General features: G+C 41.4%; 2 protein-coding genes across 3 annotated transcripts; one reads left to right on the top strand and one right to left on the bottom strand.

Annotated features, from left to right (window-relative positions):
* Window positions 1-304: 304 nt before the first annotated feature.
* ccdc77 (coiled-coil domain containing 77) lies at window positions 305-4,674 on the bottom strand. 2 transcript variants are annotated; one of them, XM_034085455.2, is made up of 12 exons: window positions 4,529-4,674; window positions 3,830-3,874; window positions 3,321-3,507; window positions 3,065-3,207; window positions 2,648-2,744; window positions 2,338-2,428; window positions 2,144-2,232; window positions 1,795-1,943; window positions 1,379-1,640; window positions 1,063-1,188; window positions 804-956; window positions 305-608 (listed from the first exon to the last, which is right to left on the bottom strand). In XM_034085455.2, the coding sequence occupies exons 2-12, from the start codon at window positions 3,862-3,864 to the stop codon at window positions 462-464; spliced, it is 1,479 nt and encodes a 492-aa protein (XP_033941346.1). In that variant the 5' UTR covers window positions 3,865-3,874; window positions 4,529-4,674; the 3' UTR covers window positions 305-461. The 2 variants fall into 2 exon arrangements, with proteins under 2 accessions (XP_033941346.1, XP_033941345.1); XM_034085454.2 differs by having other exon boundaries at window positions 4,525-4,672.
* A 553-nt stretch (window positions 4,675-5,227) lies between these two features.
* ush1c (Usher syndrome 1C) lies at window positions 5,228-27,080 on the top strand. The gene is made up of 20 exons (XM_034085478.2): window positions 5,228-5,318; window positions 7,404-7,471; window positions 9,018-9,161; window positions 9,392-9,530; window positions 10,474-10,582; window positions 10,685-10,709; window positions 11,288-11,345; window positions 11,433-11,621; window positions 11,708-11,767; window positions 12,206-12,262; window positions 14,864-15,006; window positions 16,498-16,563; window positions 16,659-16,789; window positions 16,985-17,031; window positions 22,222-22,263; window positions 22,843-22,896; window positions 22,997-23,096; window positions 24,821-24,930; window positions 25,136-25,191; window positions 26,730-27,080. Exons 1-20 carry the CDS (start codon window positions 5,283-5,285, stop codon window positions 26,740-26,742), a joined length of 1,647 nt encoding a protein of 548 aa, XP_033941369.1. The 5' UTR covers window positions 5,228-5,282; the 3' UTR covers window positions 26,743-27,080.
* The last annotated feature ends 365 nt before the right edge of the window (window positions 27,081-27,445 follow it).

Consider the following 27,445-nt stretch of genomic DNA (forward strand, 5'->3'; position numbering starts at 1 on the left):
CATTTTGTATTTAATTAATATACATGGTAATGCACATATACAATTTATTTTCTTAACACCTACAAATGAACCACCAAGTGGATCAGGTACCATGTTAGAATTTACTTTTCACAGACAGTCTATATAACCAAACCATGTCTATACTTATGCTTGTCTTAGGTAAAGTTAGTTAAGTCCAACAAACGTTTTTTATTTATTTTTTGCCAGTAATGTTGTAACAGAATCAGTAATTCCAAAGTATTTACTAGACACCATATGACATGTTCATTTCATTCTGTAAATGGGTGTTCATAATTTAAAACCATTGTAGCAAAACATCTTTATTAGTCCAGGGTACAAAATACAAATAACATTAATTCTAAGTGTAAGCTATAAACCCAGTAGCACAAACAAACATGACTTAGATAAACTTCACATTGATTATCCTCGACAGGCAGACAGTAGACACCACAGTCCAGTCCTCAGCTGAATCTCAGCTCGTTTTCCAGTCCGTAGATCTTAGCCTTCAGCGCCATCAGCTCACCCTGAACCTTCTTCGTCCTGCCGCTGGTCTGACGTACCTCATGCAGAATGGCTAAGTCCTGGTTGGGCCCAACATTCAGAGTAACCTGCCACAGAGGATGTACATCAGGTTTAACAGTTTGCATTTTAACTATAATAAAGTTCTATATAAAGTTAAATAGAGAGCTCAAAACATGCTGGTTAGCGTTACAAAAATCAGCCAAAAAAACATTTAACAGTTAAGACAAAGCGAAAAACTGGGGTTAGTTGAAAAAGTTCAATTATCGGTCAAGTAATTTCACCTTGAGGAGTTGTTTTTCGACATCTTTGAACTTCTGTCTGAGGTGCTTCAGGTCCGTCTTGAAGCCCTCCACCTCCATGGCCCTTCTCTTCTCCAGCGCTTCATAACGCTGAGTCATCAGCTGCAGACGCTTGGCCATTTTGTCTGAACGCTCCTGCACAAAAACATTTGGTAAAATAACAAACATCAGTATCAAGAAACTTGGACATGGCATAACATATGCACATTAAATCAGAGCTGTATATGCACAGGAATGGTACCTTAAATATTTCCCTGCCCACATCCCCTTCCTCTCTGATCTGGGACAGCTCTGTCTCCAGTGTAATGCACTGCCCTCTGTACATCTCTGCCAGATGGTGGGCCTGCTTCACATCCTCCTGCATTGCCTGAGGACATAGATAAAAAAAAACAAGTTAAATAAATACAAAACTAAACACCCTTAAACAAACAGAGCTTAATATTTCATCAAAGGGAAGGATTATTAATATTGAGGTGAGTTTGCAGAAGTGATAAGTTAGCAGATATATTTTAAGTTCTGGCTATGCTTTCAGGATAAAAAAACGAAACAAACATTACTTTCAGCTCCTCCTTGAGCGACTGCTTCAATTCAGGCTGAGGCCGAGGGGGGAGCAGGGCGGTGCTGCTACTGGGCTGCCACTTTGGGCCCAGCTCTGCGCCGGCAGACGGGGTCTTCCTCAGGCGGTTGTGGCTGGAGTCCAACTCCCTGAGCAGCCGGTCCTTCTCTGACATCCAGCTCTTCTCATGAGCTCGGGCGTCAAACTTTAGCTGTAAAAAATCCCTGGTGCTCTCATATAACAGGTTCTGGGTACGCTGGAGCCTGAGGTGTAAACAAACAAAGAAAAATGTGTTTACAAAAAGAAAAAGATGCAAAAGAGGATTCACGATTCACAAAATGAAAAAAAGGCTTAAAGAGCATCATTCCTAAAATACACAGTACAGTAGTTGTGAAAAAAAAAAAAATGCAGACCCACTTGTCAGTCAGAGCTGATATCCGCTCCTGATCTTTATGCCGTTGTGCCTGTGCCTCCTCTGTTTTAATCTGCCTATCCTCCATCAGAGACTCCACCTGCTCTCTAACCAGACGGGTCTGCTCCTCCATCTGAGCCTGCAGGGCCTCCACCTGAAAACACAAGCGATACAAATATAGTTTGGTAAAATCATCGCCAAAACCATGGAGGCAGAGAAGGGAAAAAAGTTCTCATCACTCTTTTCACATTTCTGTTGTAATTATTAATGTTGAATAGTGATGTGTAGCTCTCTTTATGAAAATTGAAAGCACATTCATTCCATTACCCGCATCAGAAAGACACCTAGACTTACCTGTAGTAACAATGTCTGGTTATCGTTCTTGTATTGTTCCAAGCTCTCTCCATTAGTCCCTTCTGCTGATTTTAATCTCCTGCCACTCTCTAAAGAAATACAGACATGGAATGAAAATGTCACAGTCGATCTGTATTTAACATTTAAATAAAATTAATTGTACAAAAGACATTTGCCATAAAATGTTTTCAAACCTTTCCTGGTCGCAGCAGGTCTTAACTTTGTTGGCCTGAGATTGAGATGTTCCTCCAAGCTGGACTCGGACTTCCTCTGTGTGATGGTTACCTGATATACAACAGAACAGCTGTGTTCAGAACATTGATTACCTGTTTACCTTTTGATCTTGCATAGTCATATTTAATCCCAAGTAATAAAGTGTAGAGCAAAAATAAAGTAATAAACAATATTTTCGAATCTTTTGTGTGCCAGCCGATTTAGCATGTATAAAAGGGATAAACTGCACAGGCTGCTGTGAGACAGATCAACGATAAAGTAAACATGTACCTTGTGAGGAGGCTCCCGGTGAAAATATGTGATCTCCCCGGAATCAGGACCCACCAGAGCAAGAAGGTGCTGGATTTTCTTCCTGTCCTCCAATTCTCTGCACAGCAGTCAATAATGTTAGATAACTGAATAGTAGAGCTTGAGAAAAAATAATGACAACACAATGCTAAAAGCAGATATTAAGGGCTCAACCACACAGGTGGTTTCAAAAAGGGCCTGTTAGAAAATCATACACTATTATACTGTTTAAACAAATATGAAGTACCATTAAGTGAACAATCATGCATAATAGCAGCCACATGGATCTGGTACACCTACATTTAAAAGCAGCCCTAATTCATGTTATTATCAAAGCTGTGATTTCCTGCTAATACGGGTCAAAATATCCACTGGATTCATCATCAGCTGTACACCCACCTGATCTTTAGTCTGTCATTTTCCGCATAAAGCCGGAGAGACTGCTCTCTCTCTTGAAAAAGGTAGACCTGCATGTCACTCAGAGCGTTCTGCAGCTCGGCAATCTCGCCCTCCCGCTGTCGTACTTCCCACTGTAGTTTATGCTGAGAGGAAATCCAGGATGCACAGAAGTTCAGTAAAAACAGGCGATTATACTCATGCATGCCAAACATACAAAAACAATTATAATCACATATGACTCCTAGCTGTGTTTCACCTGGCCCTCTGTGATGCCTTTATACTTCTCCAGCATCTGCAGCAGCTCCTCGTGCTCTCCGTCAAACTGGGCGATTTTCTGTCGATAAAACTCCAACAGCTCCCTGGAGGGACGCAGGTAAGCCAGCCGCTCGTGGATCGAGGGAAGTGGGGAGTCAGGTTCTCGACCTGGCGTACGAAGGTTGGTTCTGTAGAAACAAGAAAGAGACTTTACGGAATTATCTTAAAAATGAGAAAATGTTACATTTTTGCCCATGTGTGACAGTACCTGCTGCATTCAATAAAGGAATGAAAAACGCATTTAAACCCTCTTAAGGAGTGAGACTTAATCCATGTGGGATAAGATTTAGGGATGCATCAGTGGGGGGGGGGGGGGGGGGGGGGGGGGCATTATAAGACTAAGCATAATTCAGGGAGATTACAGTTAAAGCATTACATCTTCTGACAATAGACCAGTGTCACAGCAACATATCTATTGCACACATTTTTTCTCTGACTTTAAGATCTTACCTCTGTGGTGTTGCATCTTTTGTTGGAGATCCCATCCCAATAACACTGAAAACAAAAGTGTAAAAAAAAAAGTGGTTTATACCTGTCTAACAATTACATACTTTCTGCAAACAATTCTGTATCAAGACGCCAAACAGATGATTGGAATATACAATGTCAATACAGAGATGTCAGCCCAGAGAGCCACTGTGAGAAATCATTGCTGAGAATACTGAAATATTGATAGCAAATAAACAACTTAATGCCATCTTTTTTTAAATGCCCATTATCATGAGTTGTGGTCGGATTACGATCATATAAAGCGTAGTTTTTAAAATATAAAACTCAAATGTGACACATAAAGGGAAGTGTGTGCAGCATGTCTGAGTTTCCATTGGTCGGGCGACAGGGGGAGCGGGACGTTTAAAAGAAAAGTCTACTACTCTTTTAGAAATAACGGTATACTCACGTTGAAGATTTCAACACAAATCGAGCTAAATAAGACTAAAGTTGTAACTGTACATTATGACAAAAACAAATAAGCACGTTACTTCCTTTTGCAAACCTACTAAGTGTTGTCGATCCTTTGTGAGGTATATTGATGGAAACACTTTAGATTTAGCAAAAATAAAGTAAGCACATAACAGCACAACAACAAAGCTACATTTAACTTATTTATGGTGTTTTTGGCTAGCATCCTTTTACATTTAACTTACCCACAGTCTCAAAAGTCTTCGTTCAGCGGTGCTGTTGGTTCGTTGCTACCGGTTGTTGTCATCTGGATTTTGAAACCCGGAAGTTTATGCGTCGTCTTCTTCGTGGCAAACTGTAGCGAAGTTGGAGTTATTTGGTCCTCCAGCGGCAGGCCAGGGTACTGGGGTTGAGCTGTGGAGCGACATGAAAAGTAGGAATCAACTTAAACAGACAGAAGACACATCACCAGAGATAGAGGATGATTTAACATCAGGAAGTTACTGTAATATCGAAAAAAGTAAAGACAATTGTTTTAAAGTTTCAATAATTACATTGAACTGGCGCAATTTATGGATGGTATTTGTGTATGTGGTCGTATACATTTAGTTTAGTAATTCCACTGTTACACAACAGCGTTTGCATTAATTATATGTGTGCAATGCACTACTGTGGAAATCTCTTGCAGTTTGCAGAAAAATGGAAGATAAACGTTTATCCCTTCAAAATAAAAGGCTGAAATGGAAACGTGGAGAATAAGAAATATGCAAATCTGTGACATCTTCTTAAAAAGAAGCTAAGCCACGTTTAAAAATAAATATATATTCACCTTGGTCGAATTCCTTAACCCAACTTTCTTTCCTCGTTAATAGTTGTCTCACTATGAAAATCTTAACCGGAAGCTTTAGGTTTCCTCCGGCTAGCTTGATGAACTCACCACCAGTCCTATCAAACTTCACTCACTGGGATCTCACGTCGCTCTGTTTGCCACTGTCTCTTTGCGATGGAGCGGAAAGTTGCTCGGGAATTTCGGCACAAGGTAAGAGAGAAACATTATTCTCCTCGGATGGATATATCCTTTTATTTGATCTTCAATTGACCTAACAAAAGCTCCTCTACGGCTGGTTTATCCCCTCACCCGGCTCAGGTGTCTCTTTCTCTGAGACGTGAGGCCTGACCTATGGGCCTGACCGAAAGCATCACGAAAACAAACAAACAAACTTAGTTAAAATCCTTTAAATTGTTTCTGTTAAAACGCTACTTTTGGAAGAACAAATCAAAAAGCATGTTTCTAACTCAAATCTAAAATTGATATTGTGTGTGGGAGTGTCTCCTGGGGAACATATAACATATCATTAACTATTTTAGCCCATAGGAAAAGTAATAGACAACACTATAAGAGTTGCACATAGATTCATGTGTTTTCATTCAACCACAATAAGTGGTTTCCTTGGGTTGTTTATTAGACGAATTTCATAGGGATCTTACAGTCCCAGCAACTGTTTTGTTGGATTGTACTTAAAGGCATATCTCTTATTAGTTATGAACACAATATGGGCTTCAGTGGATCTATTTTCCTTTAAAGCTTACATGTTCTAAACAGCTATATAGAAGGACATCCTTTATGTACCTGTCTATGCCTCTTCAAGATGATGTAAACATCATACAGCTGAGGTCCAAGGTACAATACATGCTATTTAAATGTGTGGCTTTATGAATCAAGCATAATTTATACCATGTTTTTGTGGTTGGTGTTGGCACAGAACAGCCTTGAAATGATAACTATGAGTAAAAAATGGAAACATGATATCTTCAGTGTATGTAGGGATCCTCGGACAGCCATCTGTGCTGCACTCAGACAGGCAGTGTCACATATTACAGGCGCTTCACAAAGGGCAAATTAGCATTAGATAATGCAGAGCGTGCCAGAGATGAGCAACTGAGCGAAGAGATGGGACAATTTATGAGTGTAATTAGAGGCTAAGGGACTAACAAGGCACAATGGGGCTTTGTTTCTTTTTAGGACATTATCATAGTCCCCTTTTCATTATGTGAAAACAATCTGAAGCTCCAAACTGAATGGTGCACTTTTTAAAATTGGTATGTGACTGAGCAATTATATCTTTCCTTCTTGGTTTATGGTGCCAAAGTCTGCATGAAGGAGTGGCCGGCTGTGCCTCACTGCCCTGAGCAGAAGATATTTATGACTATCATAAACGTGACACACACACACACACACACACACACACACACACACACACACACACACACACACACACACACACACACACACACACACACACACACACACACACACACACACACACACACACACACACACACACACACACCATCACAGCAGGGTCCACATAGTGCAGTCCTACATTTATTATCATTATAGTCCAATCATTTAACCCCAACATTATACACACGTGACTGAATGTGCGTGTGTACATCCGTTGTTTGCAGATCTGTGTTAGAGTCTGTATGGCATAAGATGTGGTGTGTGGTGTGAATGTTCACCTCAGTTTGTGTCAGAGATGTAAGATGACACTGCTGACCTTCCTCCTCCAGCCTCTCCTCCACTGTGCTGCCATTATTCTCTCCCAGTCGTTTGATAGTTAGGGTAGGGCTGTCCATTACACCTGCTTCAGTCCAAGGAGTCTCATCATCCTCAAACCTGAGTTTGAACCACAGCTCAGAAAAAAGAAAAACACCTCAGGTTGGGTTTGAGGAGCATTTTGTAGTTTGGGAACAATTTAGAAGGACTTAAAGTGAAATGTGTTATATCAGTGATTGGCCAAAGCGTTTCCTCAAAACCATTCTGTTGCAGCTGAGCCGCCATCAGGTTTGTACGACTCCTGCACACACACACACACACACACACGCACACACACACACACACACACACACACACACACACACACACACACACACACACACACACACACACACACACACACACACACACACACACACACACACACACACACACACACACGCACACGCACACTGATGGCTCACCCCCCTATGGTGTTGACAGGACCACAGCAGAGAGGTACAATGTGTGTTTGATTCAGCAGTGAGAGGAACATTGGCACCAGATGTGTGTCCTTTCTTGCAGGTGGAGCTGCTGATTGAAAATGAAGCGGAGAACGATTACTTGTATGATGTCCTCCGCATGTATCACCAGTGAGTACCAGTGGTTTAATTGTCTGTAGACCTGGGTACAAGTTGAATTTCCTTTGTTGATTTGTCTCTGACATGCACATTTTGTTCATTTTCAGGTATATAGTCCTCTATGAAAGAAATGCTTGATAGTTTTGTGTCCTTAACACTTTGAAGCAGAACTGATCAAAAGTGTTGCTGGTTGAACTCATGTGGCATTTAAAAAAGATAGTATAATCTAAGATAAAATTCTAGATTTGTTCATAATTTCAACTTGTTCTCTGTTGCCGTTTAACCTCTACCTGATCATCGACAACTTTTCTATTCTATGTATAGTTTCCAAAGCTCTTTATCATGTCAGCCTTGTTGTGATGCACACAGACCTCTCCAGGTTAAACTCTGTGCTCCATCATGGTTTCTGATAACAGCCTGGCCTCAGAGGGCTGGGATGGGGGTGCACTGGAGGGAGTGGGGGGGGGGGGGGCTAAAGGTCTAGGTTTCCATTAATCTTTGTACTGAGCCAGAGCTCTGTGGCACCAGCGGTTAAGCCTATGATCAGTTTCCACTGTGCTCCGATAAGCTTGGCCAGTTATCCACAAAAGCTCTTTTTATGTTCATCCTCCAAACAGGGCTGAAATGGCGCTTATTAATAATTTAAAGAGGAGGCCAGGTGGACAGATTTTACACAGTAGCTTTTCATTTGCTGCTTTAGTTGCTTTTGAGTTGTAAAATATGGATTATGGTGTTGCCTTCTTCCATCAGCATTTAGAATTGACCACACTTGAGTCAGTGTTGTTTTGGTGTGAGAAAAGAAGAAAGAAGTGAGCTTAGCGAGCTCCTTATGCTTAAAATATACCCAAACAAAATGTAACTTCTCAAGTTGCAGTGTGGGTAATGTAGGCACCAGGTTTTGTTAAGGAAGAAGCTTCTGTTGATATTAAATAGTTAATTTAAAAAACTGTCCACCATAAGTCTGACAATTTAATAGGAGTGATATGTTGAATTAGTGGAGTACTCTTTAGGGACACCTTTAATACTTTTAGTCTTTATTACATTCAGTGTCTCCAAATCTGACAATTTAAAGTATTATATGTGCATTATTAAAACAATAGATATCCATATTCATAAGTTTGAAAAGCCTCTTAAAGAGCAACTTCGGGAACCTAAAACTTTACCGTTCAGTGCTCTTGAGTGAAGAAATCCTCAGGCTATAGAGCAGTCTCTTGAATGCAGAATAAATTGACAGACTAACATTAACACACAAATAAATATAACAACCAAATAACTTTGAAAAGTCAACAGTACGTTTTTGGTGTAATATCAGGTGTTGTATCAAATTATATTGTTAGGTTTTTCTCCAGCCCAGGTTCAGTTTATTCTAAAGTCTCCTTTAATTTCACTTAATAAAAGTAAATTGTTTCAACTTTAGTAAATACTACATTTATACTAAATCATATTTGTTCTAAAAGTTCACTTAGCTTGACCTATTATTGTATCTTTCCAGAAGGTAGAAGTCATTCCGTATGAAGAACATGCTTAAAGACATATGTATTCCCCTCTTCTCTCTCAGGTCGATGGATTTGATAGTGTTGGTGGGGGACCTGAAGCTGGTCATCAACGAACCGAAGCGCTTGCCGTTGTTTGACGCCATCCGACCTCTCATCCCCCTCAAACACCAGGTGGAGTACGACCTGCTGACCCCGAAGAGGTCACGGTGAGTGAAGCAGAGACTCGTGTCCTGCTACTGGTACTGGTGTGAATGTGGTGTGTAACACTCATGTGTACATAATATAATACGTCGTATATAGAAGATCTGACTATGCAATAATATCCCTGAGCGGCCCCACTTCTTCTGTGTTGTTCTTGGTTCCATTCTTCTTTCTCCTTGTCTAAATCTTACCCGGCTCGTACATCCCGTTTAATCTCTTCCTCTCTCCTGTGCAGGAAGCTGAAAGAGGTGAGATTGGATCGGACACATCGTGATGGACTGGGTCTGAGTGTCCGAGGAGGGCTGGAGTTTGGCAGCGGTCTTTATATATCACAGATTGTCAAAGACGGTCAGGCTGGGAATGTCGGCCTTCAGGTACGCACGAGAGTGTTAACTGTTGTGTGTTCCCCATCCTTTATGTTACTCTGTATGTGTTATATTCCTAAAACACTAAATGCTGATTGTAGTTCAAGTAAACACATATATTGTGCTTCATAAATGTTCGTAAGTATATTATATATCACCTTATTAGTAAACTTATTCATTTGAATATTATAAAGCATTACCCACTGTTGTTTCAGTAGACACAATACATTGTAATGATTCCTATGTGTCCGAGGCGCGTGTCATAATACCAGAATCCAATAGGTGGGGTAAATCACCAAGTTTTACATTTCTTACAGTTTGCTGTCAATGTTGGTCCAGTTTAAACTAGATGGACATTGAATACAATAAATACAATAAAATAAAAATAAAGAGTACTTATTTGGATGAGACCAGAAAATACCTGTCAGATATTGTGACTTGCAATCCGTTTTTTAACTACATCCTAGGTATTCTGCCGTCTACCATCTGGATACAAAACTGAAATACAGTCAATAAAGCATTTCAGCATCACTACTCCATCTTGTGAAAATGTTAAGGGAAAAAACACTTGAACACTAAATGATGCATCATTTGAAAGAATACTGCAATATGCTGTTGTATGCTTTCATAATCTGCTTAATGGCCTGCCTAAAGTAGATTTTGCTTAAAACAGCCATACAAATTAATTGATACAAATAAATCAGGATAGAAACAACAGGACAGAATAAAAACAACGTGTACATATGTGGTAACATTATGCCAAGCTCAGTTATGTTAGACATCTAATATAAATAGTTGACACAGATCAGATCCAACGGTCATTTTGTGGCTGGCATATGCAACAGATAGGGATGTAAATGGTTGGAGAACCAATAACTTCATCTCTGACTTAACTTGATATATTGAGAGTGAAGGTGTCACTCATAATATCCCATCCTGTGTTGATTTATAGGTTGGTGATGAGATTGTGCGCATCAATGGATACTCCATCTCCTCCTGTATCCACGAGGAGGTCATCAGCCTCATCAAGACCAAGAAGATTGTGTCGCTCAAAGTCAGGCGTACGTCAAACACAAAAACTCATTTTCCATGTGCATCAATATGAGTCATGTTTTTCCCCAAAGTCATCATTCATTCATTTTACTTTTTTTTTTTTTGTGCAGATGTGGGGATGATCCCAGTCAAAAGGTAAAAACATGTATATTCTTAATAGAGCCGCAACGATAGTTTGATAGGTTAAATTAACAATAATTGCCGTTCCTTATTTATTTTTATTTTTTTGCGATTTACTGTTTTCTTTGGTTTTATATCAGCTTCAACGGAATATCTTTGGTTTGGGATGGACAAAATATGACATTAAAATACTTTGACTTTGAGAAACTCACTTTTTCCTGATATATTTTCTTATAGATCAACATCAATCTAGAAATAATCCACCGATTAATCTACTATGAAATAAAATCATTAGCTGCAGTCCTGCTGTTAATATAGTTTACATTTGCAGATTTGTATTTATTATTTTCTTTTCTTTGCATTTTAAGAAATTATTCACGAAGCATGCATAACAAAATGAACACGTATAGATACATAAATTAACTACATAACAGTTGACAAATCCGTAATGAAATAATAATCATAATAATAATAATACAAATAAAAGAATGGATACAATATTAATACTAATTTTGCTGATTTAATGGTGAAATGTGGGCAAAAGAGCTGAGATGTAGGAGATCTCTGTTCTTATCTGTTCTCTTTTTCTCCAGGTCATCAGAGGAACCTCTCAAGTGGCAGTTTGTCGACCAGTTTGCATCTGAGTCAGGGGTAGGAGACAGATCTATTTATTTATTTCAGTTTCAAAATGTGTATCTCAACTGCAGACATCTCACAGACTTTTTATTTCTGCCACAGGAGAAAAAAAACAGCATTGCAGGCTTGGCGTCCATTGGAGGCAAAGAAATCAAGGAGAAGAAGGTCTTCCTCAGCCTGGTGGGCACCAAGGGGATGGGCATCAGCATCTCCACTGGTCCCACCCAGAAACCTGGTATCTACATCAGTAACGTCAAGCCAGGCTCCCTTTCGGCAGAAGTTGGACTGGAGGTGATTGTTTAAAATAGCCAGAACGTCTCGATGAAACTAAGATACATGCCTGCTGTAAACAAGATCTCTCTCATCCCAAAATGTAGGTTGGAGACCAGATTGTGGAAGTGAACGGGGTGGATTTCACCAATGCGGACCACAAGGAGGTAAATAGTGCTTAACTTAGTCCACTTGCAGTAATGGCGGCTGGAGTCCTAAGTTGTTGTTATTGTGACATATTATTTGGTACATTTGGTCCCTTTTATCCAAAGCACCCAATGAGTGCATCTGTTTAAACTGCCTGGGCCACTCGCAATGTTTGTTCTACTTTTCAGCTCATTGAGCCAAATTAGTATTTAACCAGCCAAAATGGTTTTGCAAAAGAAAACAAAAAAACATCCTCCATGCGCTGTTTGTTATTTGGCAAAGGAGAAAACAAAGCCTGCAGGATTTACCACAAGTCTGAGATCATTTCACACCCGGATACATTTTAGATTACACATACTTCACACAGGCCATGCATTTCTCTGAGACTGTCAATGTAAACCCTTCATTTTATTCATCAAATATAACCTCAAACCTTGTTTCTGTTATTATGTCCGCAGGCTGTGAGAGCCCTGAAGAGCAGCCGCAGTCTGACCATTACTATTCTGACGGGAGCTGTAAGTACACTCGAACTGCTTAATGCTCTGTAAAGAAATAATGAGACATTTTAGAGGAATCAATACTTTGTGGTCTTTTGAAGCTCGACTCAAACCTCTGTGAGTATTGCTAAATTCATTCTCAATGCGACACCACGGAAATACAAGTCAAATTACAATGGTGACATACTGAAGTGGTAAAAACTAAAATATGTATATCAGGGTTTTCACAGATCCTTTATTAGTTTTACATAAAATACTGTAAAATGTAGGCTTAAAAATGATTAAAATAGTGTTAAATGATAAAAAGTATGCTCTTCTGTTGCATTAGCTGCGAATAATCTAGGGTAGGGATGGGCAAATTTCTTTTTTTTACTTGTAGTACTGATACCGTCCACTAGACTCCTAGTTACGTCGCGAGCTGCGTACATGATTTCAAATACCGCGAAATAATCTGTGACGCATTTGTGTGTATTGTGTTTGTTTCCCGGGGAAACCCTCACAAGAAACACCGTCTGTTGTTATGCCTGCTGTGACGTTAAGTTGCCTCTTGTAATTATGCCTTTACAAGCTTAACATTTGTATTTATCATCTGAATTTTGCGAAACAAGTTTAATATTCTTAAAACCAAGACTTTGTTTATTTGAAATCAAACAAACTGTCACGGACCCTGCCGTGTTATCTATGATTACTACGCTTTTCATTCATAATGTCAGCGGGAGGGAGGGGGAGCGGCGCTGAGGAACAGCAGAGTGCGGGCTGACAGGTGTCTGTGTTGACATTCCCCTTATTGTGGAATAAGGGGAATGCAGAGACAGGCTACAAGTGTTTTAGGTTCAAGTTAGACAACTAATGTCTGGGTTAGTGTTCATGACTTCATGTGTATGTCATCTAATGGTTAATCTCAATACACACACATTTTCCGTGCTTTCCAATAGTTTAAAAATAGTTTTATTCCGCTGTTTAATAACCTGTTCAATACAAACATGCCACTTGTAAAAATGAAATAAAATGTCTGTGAACTGATATTTGTTTAGTGAGCTTATTAGAGATGTTCCCATTTTTTGGGGATGTTCCCTTTGATTGTAAAATGTCAATGAAGATGTCAGACTTAGTATATTTGTTAATAATTACATACAACACATGGCATTTTTGTGTGTGTGTGTGTGTGTTCCAAGTGAATCTGCGGCCCCCTGGTGGCCAGTACATCAATTATGTGGCCCCCACCACCATCAAAGTTGCCCATCCCTGATCTAGGGTCTTCAAAATGGGTATATTATTCGGCGGAGAAACTAACAAAATGAAGGTTTTCCACCACGGTCAAACTTTTTCAGCACACCCATGGTGACTGTCTTGCTATCCTAACAGCTTCATTAAGATTAAAGTTTGCCAAGGTCTTGTTTTTTGGTTGAAAACAATAAAAGCTACAATATAAAAAAAGGTTTCAGATTTAGCTAGAGTTAAACGTTATAATTACTTTGCTTTATGTCAACAATGCCACATACTTAAAGTACTTCTATGACTTATTTTCTTTCAGACTTCTGCCAGTGTGATTGCTAAATAAACATACTCTATATGGTTTTAAAAGGAAATACAAGGTCTTCAAACCTGCAGAAACCTTGGTATATAATATGGCTTGCTGTGTAAATAGTGTTTGGGATCAGAGAATCATTTGTAGATGTATTGTAGAGGCTAAGCTAACGCTTTAAGCCTCTGAGGATCCGCTAAGTTGGCGTAATTGATGCACACAAAGTTAGCTGCTGAATAAAAGTCCGATACAAAGTTTCCAGTTCGATACAGTCCATTTATTTCCTTTTCACTGGTTTCCATTTAACTTGCTTCTTTCTATCATTCACCATACACGATATTACGGTTCACACAATACCTTTTGCAAATGTTTGTAATCCCGTGTTTGTGTGTGTAGTCCGTGTGTGTGTGTGTGTGTTCTCCGTGTGTAGTCCGTGTGTGGTCACAAACGGTATGGCCTTCCGGCGGAACCTCTAACCACAAACATAGGTTCCTACCTTTATACCCACAGTGTTAATTGGCTCCTACAGTAGATAAGAAAGAAAAAGAGTTGCAGGTAACATCTGAGTGAATACGCTTAGGATACATAAACATAAACATCTCTTTACCCAGTGTGTGCCTCAGCCTGTCTGTCTCCAGGAGAAACATCTATCATCAGTGGAGTCACACGGCAGGTTGTTGCCCCGGGCCACTGTAACTGTGACAAACTGTCCCCTCTCATCTCCCGTTTCTCTTGATGCCTGTCCAATGCATTTCTTTATTTGCATTTTAAGTCAATATTTCAAAGTTCATATATAGCATGAATGTATGTAGCATAGTGTTTCTATTGTGTTCCCTATATATTTTAGCATGTATACACCGTTATCATCTCTATTAGAAGAACTACTCAGATCTTGTATTTGGATTAAAGTAGAAACGTACAGTGTTGAATAACTACACAAGTCCTACTTTTGTTATTGAGGAAAGTTCAAAAATTACCCCAAAAGTACCCACGTTGAAGAATGGACCATTTAAGAATAATACACTATTGGGAGTATTTGTGGGTCCCTGCCGTGCACGGTGTGTGTCCCTTATCATCGCCTCTCTCCCCCTCAGGGCAAGGAGCTGTTCATGACCGATGAGGAGCGTCTGGCGGAGGAGTCCCGCAGGGAGGTGGACCGACAGGAGCTGATGCACCAGAAGAGAGTAGCCCTGGAGACTAACAAAATCATTAAAGAGCAGCAGGAGAAGGAGAGGCAGTGAGTGGACCACACAGAGAGAAATCATCTTGAAATGTTTTATTGTGTTATTGTTGTATATTGAAGAATAATGCCAGTATCCAAGTCTTATATAGATAAAAGTCCAACAAGTTAAGGTAGTGCAATATACACTTATTTAGTTTTAAAAAAGGAATTATCACACAAACAAGATAAGATAACCCTTTATGAATTGTCATTTATAAAGTGTCTAAGTTAGAATTTCTATTTAAAACTGAGCTCATGGTTGTGGCCCCCAAAGCGCTGCTCGGGCTTTTTCCACCTCAGAAACATATCCAGACTCAGGCCATCACTCTCCGACTCTGTTGCAGAGAAGCTCATTCACTGTTTCATTAGCTCCCGCCTGGACTATTGCAACAGACTCCTATCCGGGGTTCCCAGCAAAATCCTGGACAGGCTCCAGTACATCCAGAACTCAGCTGCCAGGGTTCTCACACGCACCAAGCCCTGGCAGCACATCACCCCCACTCCCTTCAACCTCCCTGGCTCCCGGTCAAGTCCCTCGTCACCTACAAGTCCCTCCATGCCGTCTCCCCTCAGTACCTCACAGATCTCCTCCACCCATACATCCCGTCCCGCACCCTTCGATCCTCAGACTCCGGCCTGCTCTCCATTCCCCATTCACGCCTCCGCACCTCCGGGGACCGTGCCTTCGGTGTCGCTGCCCCCACCCTCTGGAACTCCCTCCCTGCTTATCCAACATTAACATTAACTCACTCTTCCCCCCCTGCAATGTAACACTTCCATTTATTTTATGTTTTGTCCTTATATGTTTCTTTGTTAAGCGACCTTGGGTTGATGAAAGGCGCGATATACTTTTAAGTTATTATTATTATTATTATTATTATTATTATTTAAAACCAACGAATGACTGATCTTTCTCACACATACACATTTCCTTACAGTTCATAATCCAAAGTAGCGTTGCGATTGAAGTAGCTTCAACCTTGGCTGCTCAACCAATTACTTTTGTTTTCCTGTATGAAAAGCAGTACAAAACTTGAACAGAAGAAAAAATGGACTGAGTACGAGTGTTGTTTCTTGGGCAGTTGGCTGACATGTTGATACAGCTCAATACAAAAATCCACTTTCAGCTGGAAGGCTCAGCTTTTGTACTTAACTTGGGGAATACTAACATGCGACAATATGAGACTGAAATCACCCAAGAGCATTACTTAACTTCCCTACACCACAACACAACAAAGAAACAGAGTACTCTACATATGGGAACACATGTCATTTCCCTGTCAACTAGGCATGTGCTTCACAAACACCCACCTACATAAATCATGTGCGAAGAAAGTAAACGGGTCATTTTATATTGCTCGCCTGCTACATCGCTACATAGATTTATATCCTCGCAGTGTTGTCAGTGCTTTGATCAAGCAATGTCTTAAATATTAAAGTGATATTTTATGTTGAAAGCCTGTGGTACAGCAGTTTTATTTTGTATATGTATCGTGTGTTTAACAGGAGAAAGATGGAGATCAATCAGAAAGCCGCAGAGGAAGAGGATCGCTATCAAAAAGAGATGGAGAAGTAAACAGCTGATTTATCGTTCGATAAAAGTGCCAATTCAGTATTATTTTGGCTGGTAAAAAAACATCTCTCACGTGTTTTGTTGTCCTCTGCAGGATTGAGGCTGGGGAGAAGAAGCACAACAGAGAGTGGGACGAGGACTGGGGAGCCAAAGACAGGCCCAAGAGCCCTAAGAGCCCGCCCCCAGCCCCACCTGAGTTAAAAAACGCCAAATCCAAGAGTTCACGTAAGGCCAGATCTGTCGTGAAATGCATGAATTCTCCTGAACCTATATATTTACATTTTCTCTGACACGATAGAGTTTTAGACGTTGCTCTTGCCTGGGTTTCACCTTATATCCCCTCCTCTCTTTTGCACGCTCTCTGTGTCTCTTCCTGTCGCCTCTGTGTGCTGTGCTGCTTTTCACATACTCTCCGGTAAGCTGACGCAGCCAGCTCCCTCACAGAGGAAGACAACGAGGAAGAACAAGTGAGTCCGGAGCCTCAGCTGCCATTGTCACAGCTGGCGTGGGAGGATGTTTGTACACACAGAGAAGTGCAAGATTTCCTTTGACAACCAACATGTAAAATTGGAGAGTTGTGGTTTCAGTGTCCTTTAAGTAGCATTCTCTTGTTAGATGCTGCTGAAGGATACAAAGGTTTTAGCAGTTGAATGCTGCCTTTCTTAAAAAAACGGAGTGTTTTTGGGTGTTGTTCAGAGTGCCTGAATGGAGCAGATTGAAGCTGCTTCTCTCATTCATTTCTTTGAGTGCTGTGGTTTGGTTCTCTGGTGTTATGTTTCTATAGAGTTGGCTAAGAATTGGTTCTAACCTTGGACAAGTTTAACAAATCTGTGAGAGTGACCTGTTTTCATCTCCACCCTTAGCATTCGGCTGGTTTTATCGGTATGAGGGAAAACTGCCTTCACTCCACAAGGTACTGAGTTCAGTGTGGTGTGGCTACAAAGGAAATATGAAAGGTTGTTGTGTCATCCGGACTAAGATGTTGTTGCATATTCAAGCCCTTTTTGTTCTAAGAAATATTTAGAAAACGTCATGGTGTGTACTGGGCTTTTTATTGGTCATCACAGCGTGGTCTCAATATGTATTTCTTCATGTCATGCTGCCTGGTTTGGAGTTGCAGTTTTGTCTGCTTCTAGTTGACTATTTTGACTACCTGATGATAGAAAGGAGAGAAGAAGAAGAAAAAGAAAAAGGTGTCCAACACGGACACGCTGCAGGAGCTGAGAAAGAACAAGAAGGAGATGGAGTTTGAGCTGAAACTCGCCAAGGAGAAGGAAGAGATGCATGAACGAGAGAAGCAGCTGAAGATCAATCGGCTGGTTCAGGAGGTACAAAAAGAGGGGCTTACCAAAGCGATAATAAACAACTGATATTTCAAATGTACTTCATCGCAACTTTCAGAGTTTCAAGTTTTGGTTTGATCTAAAAGTAACCACAAAGTCTCTCACTCAACAACGCTGCTATATTCTGACGCTGCCTCAGGTCTCAGAGACGGAGAGAGAAGACCTGGAGGAGTCGGAGAAAGTGCAACACTGGGTGGAGCGTCTCTGCCAGACTCGGCTGGAGCAGATATCCTGCGTGGAGAATGAATCCCCAGAGGTACAGAGTGAGACTGTCAAAACCTGTCTGCACTCGGAGCTATTGTGTTTGGCTTTTCCATAGACTGCTTAATCCCATTCGTTCTCCTTTCTTTGATAGGGCTCTCAGCATAGCATTGATACTAGTATTAAGGGAACACCTTTCTGCCATTACCGTTGACTTTTCCGATGAGTGAAATGACAGGAAAAGGAGGCCCTTTACACCACTGAGTCCCTGCTTCACACTTATTTTTTGTATGTAGAGTTGGACGAATCATTTTTCACCTGCTAGTACCTCAAAACTTAATTTATTTTCCAGCAAGTGAAATCTGAAGTGAAGTAAAAGAGAGAAGTAAAATATGACTGCAGTGTGAATTGTGAAATTACACAAAAAATTACCACACTCTTATCAATCCACTCCCATGTTTTATATTGTACATAGTGTGGACCATGTTTTGCTCAAATGGTCTTCATTATGTTTCCGCAGAGCATTTGTAGTAACATGACCACATGCCGATTCAAAAGTAGAGCCGATCTTTTCCAGAGGTGAACAAAATATGCGTTTGTCCACTTCTGGTTGGAATTGCTCCAAATGGAATGGATTCTAAAGTAGCTTTACCTCAATCCTGCTGATGAACAAACAAGCAAACTAGAGACATAAGCTCCTGGGCACAGGTAATAAAAGAAGAATGAGACACTGATCTGCAGGAGGGAATGTATGGATGTGTGTCTTCCTCCCGAGGCGTATATTCTCAACAGGAGAATTAACACGTGAACCATTTTTCATTTTGACTTCAAGCTCTCCCCCCCGCGCTCCCCAGTTGTGGCGCCCCGAGTGAAGCGCTTCCCTGGCGGCCTCCACCTGGCCACCACTGATCTGGATGACATTAACCTGGATGACGTGGATCAGAGCCTGAGGGGTCCTCTGAAGAGACTGGCCCCCACCCAGCCCAGCACCAGCTACCCTCCCCCTCCCTTGCCTCTCCCTCCACCCTTACCCAAGCTGAACCCCACAATACACAACTACTCCCCTCCGTCCTCTCGAGCATCCCCACAGCGACGCCCTCCCTCCCCACCCAGCGCCAGAAAACCTCCCTCTGCTCCGTCTACTTTACCCAACAAAGGACGAAGGCCTCACCCACAATCTCTGCCTCCCCAACACCCTCGCCCGCCTTCCTCCCAATATCCTCAGTCGTCGAGGCCTCCGTCCTCCCCACAGCCGGCTCCACGGCCTCACCCCCCGCACCCCCCCTCCTCCACCCCCGCCCCCGCCTCCCCCCCCTCCGCCGCCACCACCACAACACTCAGGAGATAGAGTGGGAACCCTCGGCGGGTACCGGCAGCATCACCAACAACACCCCCCCAGTCCTCCGGGGCAAAGGAGTGAGTGGGAGTCAGGCGGCTATCTCCCAAGAGGGGGGATGTACTCGTCCAACACCAGTGAGATGTCCTACCCCTCCAGTCCAAAGGTTGGAGACCCTCATGTGAGGGATGTGCTGTGATATGTATTATTGTCATGGATTGTTTTTCACCTATGAAAATGCATAGATGCATTTTCAAGGCTGCAAAGCTCAATTCTCTTGAATGCTTAAGGGTGTGTGCATGCATGTCTTGTTTTATTTATTGGGATGTTTTATGCAGGAAGAGAGGGCGATATAAGGAAGAGCAGGACTGAACTGCGAAGGCATTGATTTGAATTGGTATAGGTGTGTGCCTTATAGCTGAGTGGATTGTTTAAGTGGGAAGAGCGTGAAGTGCAGCTTGTGTGTGTGTGAATGTGTTGCACTGATATTCCAGCCATGCTCTCTATGTGTCAGGGGGATTCATGATTGCTCTTATTTTACTGTGGTTCAGATAATGAGAAATACCTCTCATGCCAGTCGTGTTTCCGGTGCAAGCACCCCCTTGGTGAGTGTCTTTCTGTAAATAAATCAATTTGTAGGACAACTCAGCTTTATGCGTTTGTCAAATCCTAGCCAAACCAGATGCTTTTGTTTTCAAAGGACGTACTGAATGAACACAATGTTTGAATCAACATAAACTCAGCTGTTCCATGAAAACGTGGTCTTTCCCCATTAGCAACTAGCTCCTAGTCCCCCAAATCAGAGGCGTCAGATGACCCCTGTCATGTCTAAACCCGTCATGCTGCCGCAGTCCCAGACCCAGAGAGCAGACCCTCTCAGACCTACGCTCCGTTCAGAGGCCCTGGTAGGAAACACACCACACACTCAAATCTTCTCTCATTCAGTGTAATAAGTTAATTAAACAGTCAGACATCTGACACAGCGTGCCCTCAACTGTGTGCGAGATTATTCTCCGCCTCTGTAGCGAGTCCTATTGCATCTTCCAGACTCCAGCTGTTCCCAATCTGTCATTGTCACATCCCACAGGGGAGCCATTTCATGTCAAATATCTCCAAAGGACTGCTTTTATTTCGGAGGAACACTTTTCAGTACTGTGCTGGCATTTATACACCTGAAAAGATAAACTACACAATTCTACCATCAGTTCAGAAGCTCCTCTGCAGCTGGAGGTGAAACGTCCCGCTGAGAGGCACCTTGACTGAGGGAGAAGGAGCCATAAATCACTCACTTTCCCCTCACGTGTTTTCCCCTAGTAGCTACAGTAGAGTACACTGCTGCAGCCCACTATACTGCTGCCTTTAAAAGCAGGTTTACATGTTTTATTTAAGTTGAATCGTTAATATTGAACCCAAAGATACGTTTTGTGCAGTATATTACCCAATACTCAGGGTGGAGCAGTATGGAGAAAAGGGCCAATTAAGTTTAGGATACGGTTCATGGTAGTTTATATTACTAGGCCTCCCATGGGAGTAGCAGTGGAAGGAGTCGAGGCTTTCTTCCTGTCCCCTACGTCCCATTCTCATGAAAGCAGTATGTCCGGAACCCCTGAAGAGAAATTCATCAAATTTCGCCCAGACATCCACTTACATTTTAGGATTAACTGATTACGATTTGGTATCAACAAGTCAATGTCACTGACCTTTTTGCAATAATTCAAGAATGTATACACTTAAAACTTTCAATCTGAGGACAGTAAAAACATTGACAACAGCGGAGAAGTCAGGGTTTGTTTTCATTCGTTCGCTAAACGTTATGTCGCGGTCTTGTGTTTCAGCCTCAGGAAATGCTGAAACGGATGGTGCCTTTCAACTCGTCTTTTAAATCCAACAGCAAACGACAAGTAATCCATAACCATCTGTTGATTGAGTGCGTGTTCTGAGTTCTTTCTGCATTGGTTTGTCCGTGCTCACACATAACGTTTTCTCATTATTGCCTGTCTTGGCTCTTCCTTCCTATGTTGTCCTCATTCTCCTTGGATGCATTACTGCGGGGTAAATTGTGCACGTGAGGGTTTCTATTGATTTGGAGAATACTATAGTGACATGAATTTATGTCAGTGGTACTGCAGTTATTGGCTTTAATGTTTACTGGCAACAGATGGTTTGTTCCTCATGTACTGACTTCTGATCTGTTTTGGTTGGTTACGTGAGCATTATGAAAGTGATGAGGTTTTCTTTTTAAGTGACTATATTTATTGTTTGGAAAACCACATCACTTAGTTTGTTTTGGCTGATTTCAACTGCTGACTCCAGCCACAACAAATCAAAACCTATAAAAGAAACAGACCAGTGTTGAATGTTCGAGCAAAACAACAGGAAATTAAGAGTTAGATTAACATTCGTTTATTCTGCAGGGAGAAAAATGGCTCTGGCTTTGTCCAGTTTCCTACCTTTACAATTAAATAGTCGCCAACTCTGTTAGAAAGGATTTTCTGTGTGTGCGTTTAATTAATTTGTCGGTCATCATTGAATTAAAGTGTGAGGCTTCGAGAGCCACTGTGCTTTTTGATTTAATGTCCCTGAGTGTTTCCATGGTTTCTGTTTATTCAGGGTGATATTAAAATGTTTACATAGAATTGGTTGTCAAAGGAAATCTGAGCACTTCATTCAATGAGATGGTCAGCAACTGATATTCACCAAGATTTCCTTGACATTCTCCTTTCATTGTGTCGCTTGTTACCCACCTGTTGATGTGTTTTTAATTGATTATCTTTCAGGGATTTCAGAAATACGAGGAAGATTTTGATCCCTACTCAATGGTATTGTATGCATTTCAAATGAAAGACGTACTTAGCTAACAGATTTTACCTTCTGCTTAGTATCAATCTCAACTTTCTGTGTCTGCTAGGATGCATTACCTGCTGTGCTAAAGTTTCTTTAGGTTACAAAGTGTGTGTGCTATAGGCCTACGCATGGCAGCCATTTTGAATTATGTCTGACTAGAAATGGTTCAAAACAGTGCGTTACTGCAACAGTTACGATGAAATTAATAAAAATAATTACACATAACGGCATAAACTTGCCGGGATCAGAACGGATGTTAGTTAGTTATCAATTGTGGTTTATTGATAGTTAAATAAGCTAGCTTGTTTTAGCTGAGTTATTTTTTATTTTGTTATGGTTTAATAGATAAGGAGTTTGTTTCCATGAAAGAAACATAAACATCGTTCCTAAAGCAAACTATTGTAGAGATCTTCATAAGTTATATCCTTCATGGTTAATAGAGGAGCATTTTAATTTAATTTGTTTGCTAAGCATTGCCATACGGATATATTTAGATAGTGCAACAGCATTCTTTATTTTGGCTTCAACTTCCCTAATCCTTCTCTTGGTTCTAGTTCTCCCAGGATCAGATAGACGGGCGAGATGTAAGACGTCTAAGAATAAAAAAGGTACATCTTCTACCTCACTGTAATGTAATAAATCTCACATATTTCTTTATGTTCAATATTTTAAAACATGAGGATGGTGTTGTTGTTGATTGTTTTCAAGACTGGACATCTTGACATTGCTCTGGAGGGAGGTGCAGACTCGCCTTTGGGAAAGTTAGTGATATCCGCTGTGTATGAAGGTGGCGCTGCTGACAAGCACGGTTAGTTCATTTTTTGTTTTAAATATTAACTCACTGAAAAATCTATGTTAAATTTAGATCCATGGACATTACAAAAAAGCAAATGTATTTTTTATTGAAAGCATTTGAAACATGGATTGACACTGGTTGCTGCTGGATGATGTTTCCCTTTGATAGTCTTCACGCAGGCTGGTAATCTCTGCAGCAGCTTCCCACTCAGTTTGTCATGAATGAAACACTATCTAAAGTGCTGGAAAAACTAGTTGCTGCTCAGCTCCAGGACCACCTAAACTCCAACAACTTATTTGAGAAGTTCCAGTCTGGTTTCCGCTCAGGCCACAGCACAGAAACTGCCCTGGTCAGGGTCACCAACGACCTGCTGATGACGGCTGATGCTGGCTCTCCCTCTCTCCTCATCCTCCTCGATCTCACTGCAGCTTTCGACACCGTCGATCACGGCATCCTCCTCCATCGTCTGCACTCCACCATCGGACTCTCTGACTCTCCCCTTGACTGGTTAAGATCATACCTCACCGGGAGAACAGAGTACGTCTCTTTGGGCGAGGCAGAGTCGGGTACCCACAACATCACCTGTGGTGTCCCTCAAGGATCAGTTCTCGGCCCCACCCTCTTCACACTCTACATGCTCCCCCTTGGCTCTATCATCAGCCGACATGGAGTATCATTCCATTGTTACGCTGATGACACCCAACTGTACCTCAGGATCAACCCTACCTCCTCTGCAGCCCTGCCTTCACCCACACTCACTGCCTGCCTGGAGGAGATACAGGCGTGGATGAAGCAAAACTTCCTGAAACTCAACAGCTCCAAGACCGAAGCCATTATAGTTGGCACCCCACACCAGGTTCGGTCATCCACCACCACCACCACCATCACCTTCTCCGGCCAGGACATTACCCTCTCCTCAATAGTCACCAACCTGGGTGTGAAAATGGACGCCCATCTGACCTTTGAGGCCCACATTAAACAGCTGTGCAAGAACTCCTTTTACCACCTCAGGAACATCGCCAAACTCCGCCCCACACTCACTCTGTCTGATGCCGAAAAGCTGGTCCATGCCTTTGTCTCCTCCAGGCTGGACTACTGCAATGCACTCCTCATCGGGATCCCTAACAAAAGCATCCAGAAGCTCCAATACATTCAGAACAGCGCTGCTAGGATCCTGATGAGGGTGCGCAAATATGATCACATCACCCCCATCCTTAAAGCACTACACTGGCTACCCGTGGAACTGAGGATCGAATTCAAGGTCTCCGTCCTCACCCACCAGTGTGTCCATGGAACTGCCCCTCCCTACCTCAAGGAACTCCTCACCCCCCATGCCTCCTTGCGGACCACCCGTTCCAGCAACTCCAATTTCCTCAAACCCCCCAGGACTAAGCTCCGTACTATGGGAGACCGGGCCTTCTGCTCGGCTGCTCCCAGCCTGTGGAATGCTCTCCCCGACCAAATGAGAGCACCACAGACCGTGGAGGCTTTTAAAAAAGGCCTCAAAACCCATCTCTTCAAAAGAGCCTTTGCCTAGACATTTTTATCACCCTTTTATTTTTATTTTTGTATTGCTTTTTAATTAATTCTACCGTGTTGTGTAATGTTTATTTATACTGTTCATGCTCACTACTTGTAGCACTTCGGGATTTGCATTCAAATATGAAGTGCTTTATAAATGGAACTCATTATTATTATGTCTGGCAGTGAGCCTTCTCTGATGTGTCTGCTTGTAGGTGGCGTAGTGCCCGGAGATGACCTGATGGCTGTGAATGGGAAGATCCTGCTTGATGCGACATTGACCGAGGGACAAAACGCTTTGGCACGAGCCTGGAACAGTGGAGGGGTATGACTCGGATTAAAGGAAAATGACGTGTCGTACTTCCATTCAAAGGATTATTTATGTTAACCACAGTAGCAACATCAGTATTGATTGTACATTGATTGATTGTTTGTGTATGTTGTTGTCACACTTTTTTTTTACATTTATAACATTTTATTTATATTCACTCAAGTGGAAAATCAAAGTTAAAAGCTGTTTTTACCTTTAGGACTGGATCGATGTTGTGATCACCGTCTCCCCTCCGAAAGATTATGAAGATGAAGTGTAAGCATTCCTGATCATTATTTATTCACAAACATGTATGTGCATTGTGTATTAATTTGTTTTTGTGGATCTTTTATACAATTATTCAAATCTAAATCTGGGGCATTTGTGTGATCATTTAAGGCCAGAGGTTTCTCAATAGTTTTTTCTTTAGCGAAGGCCCTCTCAAAACATAGAGCAGATAACCAGGACACCCTCATGCATTATTGGAAATATTTGAAAAAAAATGCTCACACTTTTATAGCTTTATTTACCCTATGTTTAAGAATAACAGAAGACACATTTATTAGTAACATATTGGACATGTAATCAGCATATTTACAGATATTAAAGTTGTAGATGTAATTAAAGTAATCTGTGAACTATTATAGATTAAAACATTTGTTTATGTATTATATATTGTTATTAAACATTACTGTTAAGCTATGACTATGGTGGGGAAAAAAAGTCGTCATTTAAACTGAATAATTTTTAAAACCTTTGGCGGACCCTCTGGCAGAGTGCCACTTTGAGATTAAGGCCATAATCTAATGAAACTGGCCCAGTAGTTTACGTGTACTGTATGACAGTGTGGCTTTGTGTCTGTGTGTTTTTGAATGTGTATGCAGCCCTAAGTCAGCATCAGTCAGTCCCACTGTGAACAGAAAGGTGTTTGAAGGCAGTGCAACACTGTACAGACACGGCTACCTCGTTCAGCACTAGCCCTCCCTCACCTCCCGGTAAACAACGTAGTCTTCAAAGATTCCTCTTCACTGCACGTCTCAGAGAGGAAGTTTGGTGTGGCATTGTTTTGTTTGGCCCCACTCTTTTTTTTCGAAATCACATGTGACAGTCTCCCTGTCGATCAGAACAAAAAAAGCAGACTATTTTGGGATTTGTTTCCCACCTTTTGTCAAACTGTGATATTTACAGAATGTATTGCTTTTACAGTATGGACATTTCCAAGAAAGGTCAGCGTGAGAGTGAATATCTACAGCCTATGCAATTTTTCTATATACGAAAAATGTCTCGAGGCGTGTTCCTTTATTGCTGAAGAATGTGCTTTAGAATGATAAAGACATGCTATTCAAGTGAAGACAGTTACAACTAATGCGATCGTTGACCCATCCCACTATATATCTGCCAAATATCTGACCCAGTGAGCCGCATATATCTCAAATGTACATTTGTGATCTCTGCGGTATTGTCCTTTGTCATCAGGTCATGGCCACTCTTTAAAGCCGGACTCCTGCCAGCCTTCAGCAGTTGTTCTGATTGATGTTGCTCCCTGGACTGTTACATGTTGTGACATACATAGACACTCAGTGACACCGGGTCATGCTGTAGCGAGGATTCCTACAGCAAACATCTATATGTTCCCAGGGTTATGATAACGTTTTAAAGGAAGCAGTTGTTGCAGTTTTGATTCCTGCATGTGCGTTGGTGTTGTGTTTATGTGCAGTGACTAAAGCAATCAAATTAGGAGAAATGTAAAAATAAGCTTTTGGTGCATTCTTATCTCACATGTTGTTAATTAATTCTTCTTTCTTCTCCTGCAGGACGTTCTTCTAGTCTCATCCACAGCCTGCCAAGAAAATCCACACTGATTAAGAAGCTTATCATTGTTAAGCGCAACATGGTCCTTTGTTTTTACTCATCATTATTATAGGCTCTTATAAAGCCTTGTGTCATGTTCACAAGCTATTGACACCTTATGGTCAGTAAGCATCCTCACTGTCTTGTTTATTAAAGGATGATCCAGTCAATAATCAGTGGTCTTACATCCGCATGGCCATGCTGAGCATTCTCTTCAGACATGTGACTCATTCATCAGTATGAAAGGACGGGTTAAAACTGGCAAACTGTAATCAATAGCTGATGTCTAATCTGCCTTTTCAAAGCTCAATAAAAGACTGCTCATCATCACAGAATTGAGTTTCTGTTGTGCGTACAGATGTATTCTCCCCCTGCTTTGCATTTTTCATCACTACACTGCCAGGTTGGTGTTACAGAGAGAGAACAACATCTAGTTAGTGATTGTCATAGTACAGACAGCCAGGACTATCAGCAGATTTTACACACCATACATTTTCAGGAAGGGAAATTGAGATTCGAGCTTGATATTTTCTCTCTGATCTCAGTTTGGCAGCCAGCTCCTGCTTTAGATTTTCATGCCTTTTCTACCCTGCATACATTTGTTTTCTCATTCTTTGCTTGCTTTAAGGTTGATAAACAATATTCTGCTCATGTAAAGGGGGCCTGAGGTAAACACTTT

This window comes from Pseudochaenichthys georgianus, chromosome 6, assembly GCF_902827115.2.
Source record: "Pseudochaenichthys georgianus chromosome 6, fPseGeo1.2, whole genome shotgun sequence".
NCBI classification, from domain to species: Eukaryota; Metazoa; Chordata; class Actinopteri; order Perciformes; family Channichthyidae; genus Pseudochaenichthys; species Pseudochaenichthys georgianus.

Coding starts and splice junctions, on each gene's coding strand:
- ccdc77 (XM_034085455.2), bottom strand. CDS start 3,864: ATGGGATCTCCAACAAAAGATGCAACACCACAGAG. Junction 3,208..3,320: donor AAGGCATCACAGAGGGCCAG/GTGAAACACAGC, acceptor ATTTCCTCTCAG/CATAAACTACAGTGGGAAGT. Junction 609..803: donor TCGAAAAACAACTCCTCAAG/GTGAAATTACTT, acceptor CCTCTGTGGCAG/GTTACTCTGAATGTTGGGCC.
- ush1c (XM_034085478.2), top strand. CDS start 5,283: ATGGAGCGGAAAGTTGCTCGGGAATTTCGGCACAAG. Junction 16,564..16,658: donor TATCAAAAAGAGATGGAGAA/GTAAACAGCTGA, acceptor TGTCCTCTGCAG/GATTGAGGCTGGGGAGAAGA. Junction 22,897..22,996: donor GACGTCTAAGAATAAAAAAG/GTACATCTTCTA, acceptor ATTGTTTTCAAG/ACTGGACATCTTGACATTGC.